The 16,580-nt window shown below is 53.3% G+C and overlaps 1 protein-coding gene across 1 annotated transcript in view; it reads left to right on the top strand.

Moving 5' to 3' along the window:
* Positions 1–16,580, top strand: part of CRTC3 (CREB regulated transcription coactivator 3) — a 73,539-nt gene that overhangs the window by 1,426 nt on the left and 55,533 nt on the right. Inside the window, exon 2 of the mRNA XM_037509922.1 lies at positions 5,056–5,154. Coding sequence (XP_037365819.1) covers positions 5,056–5,154 — 99 coding nt within the window. The remainder of the gene's footprint in view (positions 1–5,055; positions 5,155–16,580) is intronic.

The raw sequence follows: 16,580 nt of genomic DNA, 5'->3' as shown, positions 1-16,580 counted from the left end.
ACTGGTAACCAGACTGCGGACTTGCTGACTTTGTGTGGCCAGCCGAGGCCGACGTGCTCCTCCGTAGGACAGACAGCCTCATGGATCTGCTCTTTTCTCTCCGAGACTTTCTGCGTTGGACTTCAAGTCCTTTACATAATCATACCTCACCCCTCAGAGTTGGAGTTAAGTCCTGCTTGCCTAGTAGACTAGACTGTGGAGAATTTTTCACTCTAGCTTGAGGGTCTTGTTTCAAAGATCTCATTAATTTGTGTGCCGGGGGTGAGGATGGACCCTGGGGACGTAGTACGTGAGCAAATCACAGTCTCTGGTGGAGTTTAATATTTAATGGGGAGGACATTCATTTAACAAGGGCATGTTTTGATGACTATTACAAAGGGGGAGTCAGATGGAACTCTGGGCATGCGTGCCAGGGAGCCCTGCCCTCTTCGGGTGCCCTACAGGATAAGGGGGTGCGGGCAGGCCCTGTGAGGGTGAATGGAGAACATAGGGAACTGGCTCAAGAAAGGAATGAGAAGGGTGATTTGATTTGATGTTTGCAGGGATCATATCGGAGAGACAAGATTTGGGACTTGAACCTATGGACAGTGCAGCCATAGGGGGTTGTGCCAGGGGGTATTAACATTTTTGTTTTAAAGATTTATTTATTTATTTATACAAGCACTGGGTACAGTCAGAAGCGCAGGAGGGTGAGAGAATTCACCAGAGCCGGAGCAGGGAGCAGAGCAGGCAGACTGACGAAGTACACTGCTGAGGGGAGCAGCGGGCGGCAGGAGAGGGCTGCGCGCCATGTGGGACCCTCACCCTGTGACCTGGCCCGGGGAGGGGATATTAACATTTTAAAAGAATACCTCATGCCCCAGAATGGCCGGTAGAGCAGAGGAGGAGGTGGCAGAGAAGTTGCTGGGAGATACGAGTACTAGCCCTGGCGGTGAAATGATGGCCCTATCCAGGGCGGCAGCAACAAGGAGCAAGAGATGGCAAGATGGACCTTAGGAAGAAGGAGGGACCAGGCATCGTGAAAGGAGGAGGGAGATGGGAGACTCAAGGATGAACCCAGCTTTCAGACTTGAGCCATTTCAGGGTGTCTTCCACGAAGAGGGAACACTGGCCCGGAGCAAGCAGACGCTTCAGTGTCGGAGGTGATGAGCGAGCTGGTGCCTGTGAGGCGCTGGAACCGAGGCGGGCCCACTCCCAAGGGGTTATTCAGCGCTCAGGGCGTCTAGGCTGGTGGTGGAAACATGCGGGTCCTTGAGGTGCACTGAAAGAGCTGATTTGCCTGCCTAGGAAGAATTGCAAGAGGATGTGTTGCAAATTGGTGGCCTAATTCTATTTTAGCTTTCTGACATTTTTGTTGGGGGGGGGGCACAAATGTTGCTTTTATTGATCACAGACCACAGTGAATATTGAGATTTTACATTAAGATCTGGACTCTGGCTTCTTTTCGAAAATGAGATCGTTTACCAGCACTCACCCTACATTTCTGCATGGGAGCCGTTGCCGGCGTGGAACAGCAGCTGCTCCCCGTGGGCAGGGAGTGTGTGTGTTCTTTGGCTTGTCACAGTCCCCACCTCTTCCTGTGGGGTTCCTCTCAGTGATTCCAGCCTGTGTCACGGACTCCTTACCCTCCTTCCTTGGCTCCTGTGAGCTTTTGTGTTTGTGATCCCTGCTATGGCGTGAAACCTGAAGAGGCGTAGGAGCCCTGGAAGCTCCACGATCCTCAGGGGAGGTAGACGCCGTAAACAGGCTGAGGAGCAGCTAGAAAGGCAGGAGAGAAGCAGGGATTGTTGAGAGAAGGGAATGTCACCAGCTGCACCCAGTGCCGCTGGCTTGACCTGGCACGTAAGGATGTGTCCTTTGGCCTAGTCGTGTGGAAGTCCTTGGGGACCTTGTTGAGAGCCACTGTATTTATGGGGTGCTGGTTAGAAGGGAAGTTGTGAGGCACTGAGGGCTGGATGGGAGGAAGTGGAGACAGGGTTGAGAACTTGCACAAGAAGTTCAACTTGTAGTGTTGAGAATCCACAGGATAAACTCAGCACATCAATCTGGTGTTAATTTGGCTTGAATGTTTGGGAAAGACCATTATTTTTCAATGAAAAACACATACTTGGTTGTGAAGTGGTGCGGGCTCTGAGAGAGCGGTAGACAGGAGGCTTAGGCAGGTCGGATCTGGGCTAACTACTGAGTGCTCTTTGCGGGGCACTGAGCCTGTCCTTACAGTCATCATTTCCTCGTTCTCACAATGACCCTCTGGAATGTATATCTAGAATATTCCTCACTTTGCAGGTGAGCAAACTGAGGCTCGACAGGTAAGTTTATATGGCCCGCCAGTAGCGGAGCCGGCCGTTGAAAGTGGCTGTCATGTCACGTCTGCACACTCAGCTGCATTCCTTTTTTCCCATGAGAATGTCCCATTGTACCAGCAGCACTTTTTGAAAACACTTTTCTTTCCCCCATTGAATTGCTGTGACATGTTTGTCAAAAATCAGTTAGCCTTATATGTGTGAGTCGTTTTGGGCCTCTCTTTTGTTCCATTGACTGTCCATCTCTTTTTTGGACAATAGCACGTGATCGGGGTTACTGTGGCCTTGTAAGTCAGTAGCAAGATACCTTAAGTCTTCCAGTTTTGCTTTTTAAAAAATAAATCCTTTGGCTGCTGCCGGGGTTGTTCTCATATAGAATGATCTTGTCGGTTTCTGTAAAAAGTCCTGCTGGGGCTTCATTTGGGATCATGGTGACCACTACGAGACTTTTTAAAAAAGGAATTAGTGAGGCTTGGATCTCATTTCATGTAGTCGTTGAAGGAAATTACACTAAAATGTATGGCTGGAGGCTAAAGGTTACTAACTTGAGTTACAGGTGAGGCAGGTATAGAAAATGGGCGGAGGGGGCTGGAAAAATGAAAAGTGGTAGTTGATCTGGGACCATGGTGAAGGGATAATAGGGCACACTGAGGACTCGGGCAAACGGGAGAACCAAGGCCTCATCTCAGCTGTGCCTGCATTGTTGCCGCACAAGAAAAATTGGGTTCCCTGTCGTCTGATCATTCAGACAAGAGAAGTTGGAAATCCAGGTCTGTATGCAGACTTCCAATTCTGAAATTAAAACCAGAATAGATCAGTCTCACACAGGTTATACAGAACTCTTTAGACTAAACATGCCTGTGGCCTGCCATGGGTGACCTCTGCCTTCAGCTAATCATTTCCTTGGTCCTCATTTTCACCATCTGCAAGAGTGATGGTGTTGAAGACAGTCTCTGATGTTCTTCCTTGCTCAGTGACTCCAGAATTCAAAATATCAGAATTACCCAAGGGTTGAGGAATAAGTTGAAAATAGTAGCAATAATGGTGATATTTCTAGAAGCTGCCCAGAGCTCTTACATTTTACACACCACTGTCGTGTCTGTTTTCTCTTTCAATCATCACGTCGTCTTTGGGAAGCTGAGGTAGACGGCAGAATGACTGCCAGCTGCTGGGGCCTTCGGGTCGCTGTTAGCTTTTCCGGCTCCAAATCCAATGCCCCTTGCTGTAGCGCAGCAGCCCCCATGGGTGCTGCGGGCTGGCCCGGAGGGAGCAGATTTGGGAGACTGAACAGGCCTTAGGCTCCGTTGAAGGCTGAGTTTGGTCGAAATGTCAAGGCTTTGGGGTCGGAGTCGAAACCTCTGTGAGGACTCTCCGAAGGCAGGGACGTTGGCGCGTGTCCATTTCAGCGAGCCAGCGCCTGGCACAGACCTGCCACGTAAGGCGAGTGAATGGATAGATAGATGGCAGGAGGAATCCAAGACTGTAGATCAAGGGGCCGAGATGCTTGCCTGGGGAATTTCAAGGATAGCGCCTTATAAATGCTTTGAGAATGTTAAGAGCAGAAGCCGAGACTATTCTTGTAGTTCAGCGGCTGGAGGGGAAAAGCCCACTGCACTCCCCTCTCACTTGACCCTCAGCTCTGGGTTTTGATTGATAGATTTTAACCATCTCTCGGTGCAGCATGTTTGAGACATCAGATACGATTGTGGAAGGAAGTTAAGGCCACCCAAGTTTTCTGTATGCTTCCCAAACAGATGCAAGTCGTTTTCTTTTGGAGACGCGCTTTGAGATACAGAATGTCTGGGGTTTCGGTTGGCGGTGCCGTGGGTCGCTGAGGGCCAGGTGACATGAATCCAGGTTGGGCGTAAGTTGGTAATTGTGGAAGCTGGAAGCTGGATAGATGGCGTTTCATTTCACGGATCTCTGCTTTGTATAGATTTGAAATTTTTCGTAAGTATAAAAACAGCAGTCAGAGAGCTCCATGGGTTCGGCCTTGCTTCACTTTTCCCTGAGCTTGTGAATATGTGATCGTGGAGGGAGGAATTGAACGAAGGAAAAGAACATGGAGAAATAAGAACGTGGGCTTTGATGCGCTGGCCGTGGCCAGGCCTTCTCGAGCCATGTGACCCTGGGCAGGGCTCTGAGCTTCCCCGGCTCTGGGGGAGCACGGCTCTGCGTCAGTGTTTGTGGGGCGGGGTAGGATGAAAGTGTGGGTGGCCGGCATCCGGCTCATCCTGGGGCTCTGGTCTGATAGTGAGGTCTGAGGAAATAATTCAGAAGAAGAAATTATGTAGCCATGAAACATGATTCCGTAATACCAGAGAGAGGACTCGTGACGTAAGCGTGCAGACCCAGCCGTGTTGTGGGTGCAGCCGCGCAGGCAGCACACGTAACTGCGAGTGGCGCTGGGGAGGGGCGTGAGGGGAGGAGCAGGCAGCGTGTTCGGGCTGTCGGTAGTGGCTTCATTGTCTTTTCTTGCTGTTGAAAGTTGCCTGTGCGCCCACACGGAGCCGCCCGCAGTCCTTGCAGGAGTACCTCCCTGTCCTGGTGCCAGGGGCGTGTGGAACGTGGGTCAATTCTTTCCAAAAATAGGCTAATCAAAACCCAGAAAGCACCAGAAACCCGAAGGTTGTAAGCAGACTAGAGACTGAAGCCAAGACTTCCACTCTTGAACCATTGCACTGCACAGTGCTGCTGCCCCTTGCAGGTCTGGGCTGTCACCTCTCAGCTGTCTTGAATTCTCTGTTTCCAGGTTCAATTCCAGAAGCTTCAGCAGCTGCGCCTTACTCAGTACCACGGAGGATCCTTGCCCAACGTGAGCCAGCTCCGCAGCAGCGCGCCTGAGTTCCAGGTACGGGCTTTTTGGGCTGAGCGGAGCATAAAGCACTGGCAGCGATTACCCATAGCGCGCGTGGGAGGAGAGGCCGGGCCTGGGCGCAGCGCGCGTCCCGCAGGCCGGCTTTGTTTGCTCCTCTGGTTTCTGCAGCCTTGAGAGCGCGTTGTCTCGCCAAGGGCCTGAGGCAGCAGTGAGGCCAGCCGCGTGTGTAGTGTAACTTCTCCAGCAGCCACTTCACGGGAAAAGAAACAGGAGGAATTAATTTTAATGCTATTTAAATAAAAAATAATTACTTATGTATCCTAAATATGATCATTTCAACACATAATCAATATAAAAAGCTTAACGACATGGTTTACTTTTTTTTTTTTTTTTTGCTGTCTTTGAAAAATGATGTGTTTTTACGCTGAAAACACACCTCGATTGGTCGAGCCCGGCCTCCTCGCCTCCCGGCCGATCTCCGCCCGGCGGTGTGGGGGAGCTGAGGCGGAGCTGAGGCGGAGCTAGCGGCCTATTGTGTTGAGGTTAGTGCGGGGTGATGGGACATTTTAATCATTCTTATCATTCTAGAACCTTCTGCAGAATGTGTGGAATTGGTATTTCAGACCGTGGGATGGTGCTATTGTGAAGATTCCAGTTAGACTTTCTTGGATAGCTGTGCCCCTGGAGAAGGAGGGGCCTGTTTGTTCCAGGGACACATTTAAGGTTTGGTTTAAAGTTGAGATACGAGCTTTAAGAGGAAGAGCACTTGATTTGCCTTGTGCCTCTCCACCTCAAAAGTACTGTCCTCGTTCTTTGTTGTAAACACTGGACTCATATTGGTCGAGGACGTCCAGTGAAGCAAAAGTGCTGCGGAGTCGGCGACGTCTGTTTGAGAGTGCTGGCAGGAAGTCTGGACTAGGAAGGTGACTAGAGAAAATACTACAGGGACAGGTGCCCTGTCAACCTGGAATCCTGTCTTTAATATGACACCACTACCACCCCTTGGGGCGGCCTCCTGTGCCACAGGCTGCCTTGCATGCTGGCCTGTTGGACACCAAGGGTCCAGACAGAGCAGACCTCTGCTTCCTGCTGGCGTCACGCGTTAGGAGACAGCACCATTGGGGTTGCGGGGGCTGTGAAGGGGCTGCTGGGGCTGCGATCCTTACACTGTGCTACTTCGCAGTTCACGCTGGAGGAACAGAGCCTCCTCTGCGGTCCTCACCCGCTGCCCTTGATCTTGCCAGAGCTCTTCTTTGAGTCCTCTTTTCATTTGAAACAATCACAAACTTACAGAAACGTTGGGAGTACAGTACAAGTATTTTCCCCTTGAAAAGCTGCTGACCTCTTGCCCTATCACTCTAAAATACTTCGCTGTGCGTTTGCTACAAGCAAGGACACTGCTCTCCGTAACTGGACCCGAGCCGTCAGGGTCAGGACATCAGCGGGCACACGCGGCCGCCGACCCTCAGGCCCGGCCGGGTCTCCCCAGGTGAGGCCGCCCCGGCCTCTGCCACGGGCCCCGGTCTGAGTCACGTGCGTTACTGTCTTTAGTCTCCTTGGTCTGGGGCCATTTCTTAGTCTTTCATTTTTGACATTGACGAGATTAGGGTTGGCGTTTATGATCACGCTGCTCGTGAAGACTGCAGGCCGTTCGTTTCGTAGATACCCCAGTCGGAGTTCGCTCTTCGGGTCAGGTCACGCCTCCGGGCAGGAGCAGCACAGCGTCCCCGCAGCTGTCACGTGGTGGCCGCTCCCCGGTCCTGTTGCCAACGACGCCCTTGTCTTTAGTTAGAAATGAACGTTCCTTCCGAAAGGGCGCGCACTCCCGGTGAGCGCGGCGGGTTCGGAGGAGGTCGCCCGGTGACATCCACTTCCACCTTGCTTAAGGGGTGTCCGTCAGGCTTCTCGGAGTGATCCTCCCCCTGTGTGATCGGCACATGCTGTGCGAGGAGCTGCTTTGTCCTGCGCCTCACCAGGCTGTCAGTTCACACCTTTATTTCTCTATGGTTTGTAGTTTCTTGTTTCCTCCGGTGGGCTGCAGCCTGTAAGTGGTGCTTGTGCTCTGACGTTCACAGTATCTGATTGGTCAGTAGGCGCTCCTTTCCCAGGACCCCTGACAAACTGAGGAAAAAAGGGAATCCTAGAAGTATAGGGTTTTTTAAAAATAGGCATTTTGGGGGTGTAATTACTACAGTACATGGACCTTCTTTATTTTGTTTTTTTTCTTTAAAGATTTATTTATGTATGCATACAAGAGCTGGGGTGCAGGCCAGAGGTGTGGGGGGTGAGAGGACTCACCAGAGACAGAGTGGGGAACAGAACAGGCAGGGCCACTGACTCGTGCTGCAGAGGCCGCGGACAGCTTCACAGTGCAGACACTTTACTCCTGAGCCCCCAGGGAGGCCCTGGACCTTCTGCAGACACACAACTCTGTGTCCTGTCATCCCCACCACAGTCACTACAGAACTGTGCCGTCGTCCTCCCAGAGTTGCCTGTTGCCTGTGCCCCTGTGATCTGTTTCCACCTCTGACTCCGCCAGTCTGTGGGTTTGCCTTTTCCGGCGTGTCCTGTAAATGGAATCAGAACTGTGTAGCCCTTTGAGTTCTTCCTTCACTCAGCACGTTGCCCTTGACACTGGCCACCTGCAGGCGTGAGTTCCTCAGGGCGGAACAGAGCACCCTGAACTGCGTTACTTCAGCCACAGAACTGCATTCTCCTACAGCTCTGAGGCTGGACATCCAGAACCAGGCTGCAGGCAGGGCCTGCTGCCGAAGGCTCTAGGAGGAACCCTTCCTTCCTTGCCTCTCCCAGCCTCTGCTAGTTGCCGCCAGCCCTGGGGCCCTGTGGCTTGGGCCTCCATCTCTCCACTCTCCGCCTCCATGGCCGTGGCCTCTCCCCCGTTTGCATCTCTGCTTCCAGACTTCCCTCTCTCCATCATCGGTAGGACCCCTGTGAGCGCATCGTAGCAAACACTGCTTCCGGCAGGGTCACGTGCAGGTACTCGGGGTTAGAATTTGAGCCTGTCTTTTTGGAGGAGAGAGCTCAGCCCGGCCCGTTGTGTGTATCTGTGTGTCTTCCTTTTTGTCGCCCTCGTTTCTGCAGCCTTCAGACTGCGTTGTTTCGCCGAGGGCCTAAGGTGGTAGAGATGCCAGCCTCACGTGCAGTGTGAGCTTCTCCAGTAGCCGCGTCACAGGAAAAGAAACAGGAGCAATTAATTTTAATGTGATTTAAATAAAAAAATAATTTTTGTCGCTGAGCGGTTCCGTGGTGAGGAGGTGCTGTCATTTGTTCCTCCGTCCCCCTGGGGGAGGGGCAGGTGCCCCCCCCCCCCGTTGCTGTGAGTGAAGGTCCTCTCCACACACGCGTCCTGTTGCTGCGTGAGCACCTCGTCACGGCACTGCCGTGTCCCGTGCTTTGTGGGGGCTGAACTTCGAAACTGTTTTGCGAAGGAGTAGCTGCCCCCAGCAGTGTTGGGGTTCGGGTGACCGCACTCTCTCCAGCGCTCGGTATCTCAGTTTTTATTTAAATTGTGCCAAAAAACACAACATGAAGTTTACCCTCTTCGCTGCTCGTAGGAGTGCGGGTGGCCGGCGTCAGCGGTGCTGTGGACCCGCTCCCCGAGCTGCCCGCCTTGTGAAGCTGAGACCTGCGCCCCCTGCACAGCAGCCCTGCGCCCTGCTCCCCTGCCCTGGCGGCCTCTGCCTGCGCCTCTTTGAGTCAGCTGCTTTAGGCACTTCACTAAGAGTTCTGCTTGTGCTTCTGCGGCTGGCTTATTTCCCCCAGCCTAGTGTCCTCGAGACTCGTCGATGGTGTAGCTTGTGACAGGATTTGCTTCCTTTTTAAGGCCGAATAATACTCCATTGTCTGCACAGGCCACGTCTGTGTCCATTCATCCCGCGGACACTTGCTTTGCTTTCCTCTCCGGACGGTTGTGAGGAGCACTGCTGTGACCATGGGTGTGTAAATAGGCCTTCCAGAACCTGCTTTCTGTTCTTTTGGGGTACCAGAAGTGGACTGGCTGGGTCCTCTGATAACTCTGTTCTGTTTCCACACTGGCTGCCCTGTTTTACCTTCCTACCAGCGGGGTGCAAGGCTTCCCGTTTTCTGCGTTGCTGCCAGTTTGTTACTTTCCGTGTGGTTTATTTTTTCACACCCACCCAGTGGGTGTGAGCTGGCGATATTTCCATTTCAGAATTTTTGGTCACTCTGAAGCATTAGTTGTGGTCTCTCATTGTGGTGTTAATTCACATTTTCCTGATGAGTAGCGGTGTGTCTTTTCTTGTGCTTATTTGCCATTCTTACATCTTTGGTGACAAGTATGTTCAAATCTTTTACCCAGTTTTTAAATTGAGTTGTGGGAATTCTTTTTATATATTTTGGGTGCCATTTCTTTCTTTCTTTTTTTTTTTAAGATTTATTTATTTATGCATATAAGAGCTGGGGTGCAGGCCAGAAGTGGCGGGGGGGGGGGGGTGAGAGGATTCACCAGAGACAGAGCATGGACTAGAACAGGCAGACGACCGAAATACACTGCTGAGAGGAGCAGCGGGGAGACAGGAGAGTCTGCTGCGCCCTGTGGGTAGCTCCCTGGCCAGCCGGGGATCGAACTCGTGCTGCAGAGGCTGCAAATAGCTTCATAGTGTGGTGCTTAACCCCTTGTGCCACCAGGGAGGCCCCCTGGGTGCCATTTCTTTATCCGACATGTATGCACGAATGTCGTCCCCCGGTCTGTGGCTTGCCCTTTCGTTTTCATAACAAATTCTTGAAGCACAGATACCCTAAAATTTTGATCAAGTCCAACTTATTGGTCCAACTTATATGATTTGTGCCTTTTGTGTCTTATCCAAGAATTCTTTACTTAACTCAAGGTCACAAAGATTTTTTTACTGTGTGTTCTTTTAGAAGTTTTGTAGTTTTTAGGTTTTGCACTTAAGTGATTGCAAGTTAATTTTTTATGCAGTGCACGTTGGTTGAGGACTGCCTCGCTGTGTTGCACTGTGGAGAAGACTGTCCTTTGCCTGTCGCATCATTTGGCGCCGCTGTCGAAACCCCCGGCCCTGTGTGGGGTCTGATTCTGACCTGCGTCTTCTGTTCCGCGGGTCTGTGTCTGTTGTTTTGTAAATACCACAGTATCTTGCTGCTGCACCTTTCTCGGAAGACTTGGAAGTGGCAGTGGGAGTCCTCCGCGTTGTAGTCTTAAAGTTGCTTTGCTGATTTCTCTTCCTTTGCTTACACATAAAATTTTGGAATCTGCTTGTTGATTCCTGCTGAGGTTGCATTGACTGTAGGTCAGGTCGGGAGAGCTGACATCTGGGTTTCCAGCCCACAACCATGGTGCAGCAGCACAGGTTTGATACAAGTTCCTTTGCTGGTAATTGTTTATTTATTTATTTATTTGTTTGTTTGTTTGTTTTGTTTTATACATGCACTGGGTACAGTCAGAAGCGCGGGAGGGTGAGAGAATTCACCAGAGCCAGAGCGGGGAGCAGAGCAGGCAGAAGGACCGAAGGACACTGCTGAGGGGAGCAGCGGGCGGCAGGAGAGGTCTGCGCACCATGTGGGACCCTCCTCCGGTGGCCGGGGAGCAGCCGGGGATCGAACCAGCGCCGCCGAGGCCGCGGGCAGCTTCGCAACCCAGCGCTCAACCGCTGCGCCACCGGGGAGGCCCGGTAATTGTTTATTTAAACACAACCCCCTTCCTTTTAGGTTTATAGGTTACTTTGGGGTTCACAAAATATTTTCACATCTGTTATTTTGTTTGATCTTAACTACAATTTTATTTGGTAAGCTGCTACCGTTTTCTAACCTAAAGGAGGATCTAAATGCACATTCTTTTCCTCTAACCCACTGGCCCCTTGAGCAGAGAACACAGTCTTACCAGGCTGCCGTCTCATAACCCTAAGCTGGCAGGGGGCGGGCACCACGCGGCTGGGTCACGCCCTCACGGCTCTAGTCCGGGCCTGCTCTAAGTACGCTGAGGGTAGAGAGGAGGAAGTGGGCATTAGCTACTGCTCTGCAGCCTCTGGCGGCTCCCCTGGGCTCTGGGGAGGGCTCACAGTGCCCCCGCCTGTGTGGCAGCCTCGGCTCCTGTGGGGGGCATGGCTTGGGTGTCGGGCAGCTGCAGAGAGTGGACAGAGGGTGTCTGTGCAGAGCCTGGGCCTAGCCTTAGCCTTTCATGGCCTCTCCTCACCCGGTCCTTTCAGATTATGTCACTAAAAACGAAGGGCACTTTTTACAATTCTGACTGCCACCCTTTAACAGACGTGTGGCATCTCATTTCTAATGGAAGGTTTCTAAGTTCGGATTTGCAAGTTCGGGTTTGCGGCGTGGCAGCCAAAGGGAGAAAGCCCCGCGGCAAGGACACCAGCCAGGCCCGGCACGGGGCCTTCCAGGGGCCTGCTGCCCGCAGCGGGCTGAGGCCCAGAGTTGGTCCCCCTAACACGAAGAAAGCCAGAACCTAAGAATCAAGTCTTCCCTGCCTTTCTCTGCTGCACTTTCCCTGCAGATACCGGCAGGACCCTAAAGAGAAGCCTGGCAGAGGATGTGTCCGTTAAATTCAAGCAAGTGGAAACGATAAGCAGCTCCCACTCCCACTCGCCAGGCCCTGCCCTGCTGCAGGGCAGCGCCCGGGCCCCTGAGGCCCCTCACCAGAGCCCCTGGGGGCTGTCGGGTGTCCTGGGGTGTTACAGCTGCTGAAAGTTGACTTTCATGGGATGAAGTAACTTAGCAGCAAATTGCAAAAACTGCTAGTCCCGTGAGAATGTGACAGCAGCACAACTGCAGGTTTTTCATGCACTGTCATTGTTGAGCCGGCTTTCGGAATGACGGGGAGCGGAGCGATGGCCTTAGCGAGACCCGAGTACCACACACGCGCACATCCGCTCTGTAATTTATTTCTATTTCTTTCCTTACATCGTTGTTCATCTCTGGACAGTATTTGACCCCCCCCATCAGCTGCAGTCCCCGTGGTTCTGCCAGCACCGGAGCCCCTGTGGGCCGTCACCCCCGTGGGCCGTCACCCCCGCCCTTAGGTGCTTCTGCCCCAGTTTGAGCCCATCCCCCCCACCTCCCTGCTGGGGTCAGCATAGTTTCTTCTCTTGAAAGGGAAGATGCCTTCTTACATAGTCATAGAGAAATTTGAAAAGCATGAGTTTTTCCCCTGGCTATAAAAGTGGCACTTCTAGTTGCAGAAAGCAGCTACGCTCCTGTTTACATTTTGCTGCTGTTCTTCCCTAGTTTTGCTTCATTACGAATATTCGTGACGAGCTCAGCCTCGTGCTCAGTGCCCGTGTCGTCTCGCGTGTCGGGAGCAGTCCCTGTGTCTGTCCGTGGCCTTGGAGCGCGTGGCTTCTGTGGGCTGTGACAGTCTGGCGGGCTGTGTCCTGCAGTGCACCCAGCAGCTCCCTGGGGACTGGCTTCCCTGTTGGTTCATTAGATGTGAGTGTCTAAATTCATCATAAACTAGGCCAAAGAGATGCTCAGTAATTAAAAAAGGAAAATTAAATCAAACCATTCTTAAAAATTGTGATCAGTAATTACGTTGAGATGCAAAAGCCACCCCAACTCGCCGGGCAGGGGAGAGGGGCTGGAGGTGGGAGTTGTCAGCGCGCTCACTGACCGTAACTGCACAGCGGGGGCTCCAGAAACCCCTAGAGGAGGGGTCCTGGGGTCCCCAGGTTGCTGGGCCCGTGGCGGTGAGGGACCAGAAGAGGATGTGGCTTCCGGCCCCCTCCCCACTCGGCCCTGCAGGTGCTCCTGCCTGGTTGTCCTGCTTGTGGACTGGTGAAGGACCCCACCCCCGGCAAAAAACTTTGATCCTTAAAAAACAAACTTAGCTGTGTTATCACGGCAGGGTAGAGCCCACGGAGGGAGCAGAGACCGCGTTTGCAGTCGCTCTGGATGTGGGCATGGAGCGCCTGCTTTGCTTCAGGAGTGTGTGAGAACGTGCAAAATGAGATAAAGCCTGAGCGAGGGTGAAGAGCCGAAGGGGGTCTTTACCTTGAAAACCACCGGAGGGGGACGACCCCCCCCACGATGCGCACATCGGCTTTCTTTTAAGACAGCTCTTCACCGGGAGCTTTCAAGCTCGTTGCATGCCTGTCGGTGTGCATGTTGATCCCTTGTCAACTGTGAGCCTCCACGATTTATTTCTAAGCTGTGTTAAATACAAAAAAGGAATTTCCCTTATCATCCTACGCCTGGCTTTCGGAATCTTTACAATGTAGCCAAAGAAGTGGAGGCCTGTAACTCTGCACAAGGTTCAGCTGCAGAGAGGCCTTGGCCGCCTTCGCCCTGGAGCGGCCTTGCCGCAGCCTCTGCCCGTCCGCTCGCCTCGTCTCTGAGAGGAGGCTTGAGGGTGCTTGGTGCCCGTGGACCGCTGAGGCATAAAATGCCCTGCAGGCTTCACAGGCACCCCCTTACACCCCCTCCCACCCCCCAGCAAAGCACAGAATTCTCCCAACCTCATCTCTAAATGAGCAAAAAGGCAATTACTCGTTGGGGTTGTTGGAAGGCTCTGGATAGTGCAGCACGAGTGAATAAACGCGAAGGACCCTAGAAACTAGCCCTTGGGACTGAAGTTCTAAGCCGCTGTGAACTGGTGCTGCGGGTCTGCTCGGGACGGTCTTCAAGTGGGGAGTCGGTGGCATTTCTTACCTTTTTTTCCCCTTTCTGTGCTCTTCCTGGGCCCTCTGCCCCCAGGCCTGTGCTGTCTGCTCTGGGAGTCGTAGCGGGGGAGACTGACTGTTCACTGAAATTGGAATCAAGTGAAATTCAGAGTCCGGGTTCTCCGGCACAGTTCAGGGCGCGCTGGCCCCGGCGGCTGCGGTGGAGACGCCCTGGCTGGGCTCGGCCCCCCGCCTGCTCTCGCCTCCGGCCCCAGCGCCCGACTAAGTCTGAGAACCTGGATTCTTCTGAGGCGCTTTCCCTCACCAGCCAGTCAGATTTCTACGTCTTGGCCACAGTGCTTCTACAGAGTGTAAGGATTCTCATGAAACTCCGTGTGAGTTTAGCCTCCACGGAACTACTCAGAGGTGCGTCCATTTCCAGAGACGATGCAAGTCTGGCGAAACCTCTAGCTGCCCCGGTCCCAGGGGAAGGTGGCAGTTTGTCAAGAAGGCACCCCATGTGCATCTGAGTGAACCAGCTGGGGGGGCTCCGCGTTAATTGAGTGCTAAATAATAAACTCAAAAAATGTTTCTCGAGCACCTGGGCTTACGGCAGAAGTGTGATCTTCTGTCTGAGCCAGGAAAGAGAAACGGCAAAGTTGGCTCCTCCGCAGAGGCCGAGGCCCCCGTCCTCCCGTGACACCGCCCAGCGCGGCCCCCACCAGCCAGACTTCCCTGCGGGGCCTGGGGAGCCTCCCGAAGGGGTCGTGTCTAGAGCCACGGATGCAGGCGCCTCCACAGAGACCTCCGGGGAGCCTCTTGTGCCATCGTTGGTCTCCAGAACTGCGTCTGTGCTCGTGGCTCCTCACGGTTCCGTGTGCAGCTCTTCCGTCCCCTGGAGTTTCGGCAGTGACTTGCCGGGGCCTCTGCTCCCTGCGGTGTGATGAGGGGCAGGGGCCGCTGCGAGGCCTGTTCTGAGTCCCGGCTCTCGCTCTGGATCCTGGCTTTCGTCCAGCCTTGCTGCACTTAGGCTCTGTATATAAAGCAGGGATAATAATTACCCTTGGGGTCAGCGGAGATAAGGGGAGGCCTGGAGGCAGTGACTGGCCAAGGGGTTGGGCTCCAGTTACTCGAACTAGGGGGTAAAGATAACTGATTCCTCCCCAGCGCGTGTGTCTCCCGCTGTGCTGTGTCTGCGCCTTCTCGCAGGCCGCGGCTCTTGTGGCATCGTCATCTGCTCACAACGTAAAAGTGAGAGGGAATTTTGTGCCAAGGTCATAAACCTTAGCCGGCCCCGTTCTTGGGTACAGCACGCTCTCTGCCAGCCCTGGAACAATACCCTTTAATCCAAGTACCATGGGACAGAATGAGATAGGCAGCAACCTTGGGCTTCTGCCTGAGATTCCGAAGACCGTTGCAGCCTACCTTCGCCTGCGTGACTTGCGGGAAAGATTTTCTCTGACTTCTAGTATCTGTTTTATGTCATGTCTTTTTTTTTAAGATTTATTTATGTATGCATGCAAGAACTGTGGTGCAGGCCAGAGGTGCGGGGGGTGCGGTGGGGGGTGGTGAGAGGATTCCCCAGAGACAGAGTGAGGAGCAGAACAGGCAGATTGATTGAAATCCACTGCTGAGGGGAGCAGCGGGGAGACGGGAGAGGTCCGCCGCGCCATGTGGGTTTCTCCCTGTCCCGCCGGGGATGGAACTCGTGCTGCAGAGGCTGTGGATTGCTTCCTAGTGGGGTGCTTAACCCCTTGCGCCACCAGGGAGGCCCTTTTTTATGTTATGTCTTAGTTGGTTTTTCGAAGAATGACATTTTTCTGACCTTGTCCCTAAATTCTCTTTCGGCGTCTGTACCTCCCAACTGTGATTTTTATGCCGTTTAACTCGCTTCGGGTTGGCCTTTGAGTTTGACTCCCAACAGCAAGCGCCTTTCTCCTGCCTAAGAAAATAGTGAGAAGCACGGAAAGCGAGGGGCTTGCTTCATAGCTTTGGAATGCGCGTCTGTCCCGGAGTAGGAGCTGTGACCGGGAATACGGTCGTTATATTTTCAAGACCGATTCCAGCGGGTCCCGTTCCTTCCCTTCCCGTGCACCCCGCCTGTGCAACAGGAGACGTACAGAATGGAGCAGGTAGGCGGCTCTCAAGCTCCGGTAGTCGGGAGGAAAGGTCTGAAATGCAGAGGGGCAGGGAGGTATTGGTCCGTTGCCCTGAACCGGGAACATTGGCGCCCACAGGGGCCTGAGCAAGAGAACAGGACACCGCCTCGTGCAGCGGCCAGCCCGAGAGAGCCGGGTCCTCCCCACGGGCTCCAGGAGGCCGAATTGTAGTCTGTGAATTTAACCCTCTTGCACTTCAGCAGTCCGAAGGCATGGGAACTTCCGTGCAGCCCGATCGTTGGGTGAATCAGCCATCTTTCCTGGAAGAAAGAAGGACTGAAGGACTGAAATGCCAGTGCAGGTTTTGCCTTTTCAAACAAACAAAAAACAAGGCCTCCCCAGTGGCGCAGCGGTTGAGCGCTGGGTTGCGAAGCTGCCCGCGGCCTCTGCAGCGCCAGTTCGATCCCCGGCTGCTCCCCGGCCACCAGAGGAGGGTCCCACATGGCGCGCAGACCTCTCCTGCCGCCCGCTGCTCCCCTCAGCAGTGTACTTCGGTCCTTCTGCCTGCTCTGCTCCCCGCTCTGGCTCTGGTGAATTCGCTCACCCTCCTGCGCTTCTGACTGTACCCAGTGCTTGTATAAATAAATAAATAAATCTTTAAAAAAAAAAAAAAACCAAAACAGGACCTCCCTGGTGGCGCAAGGGGTTAAGAAGCAACCTATAAGGGCCTTCCCGGTGGCGCAGCGGTTGAGCG

This window comes from Talpa occidentalis, unplaced genomic scaffold (assembly GCF_014898055.3).
Source record: "Talpa occidentalis isolate TD23 unplaced genomic scaffold, MPIMG_talOcc4v2.1 talOcc4.14, whole genome shotgun sequence".
Lineage (NCBI taxonomy): Eukaryota > Metazoa > Chordata > Mammalia > Eulipotyphla > Talpidae > Talpa > Talpa occidentalis.
This window is presented reverse-complemented; position numbering and strand designations above follow the sequence as displayed.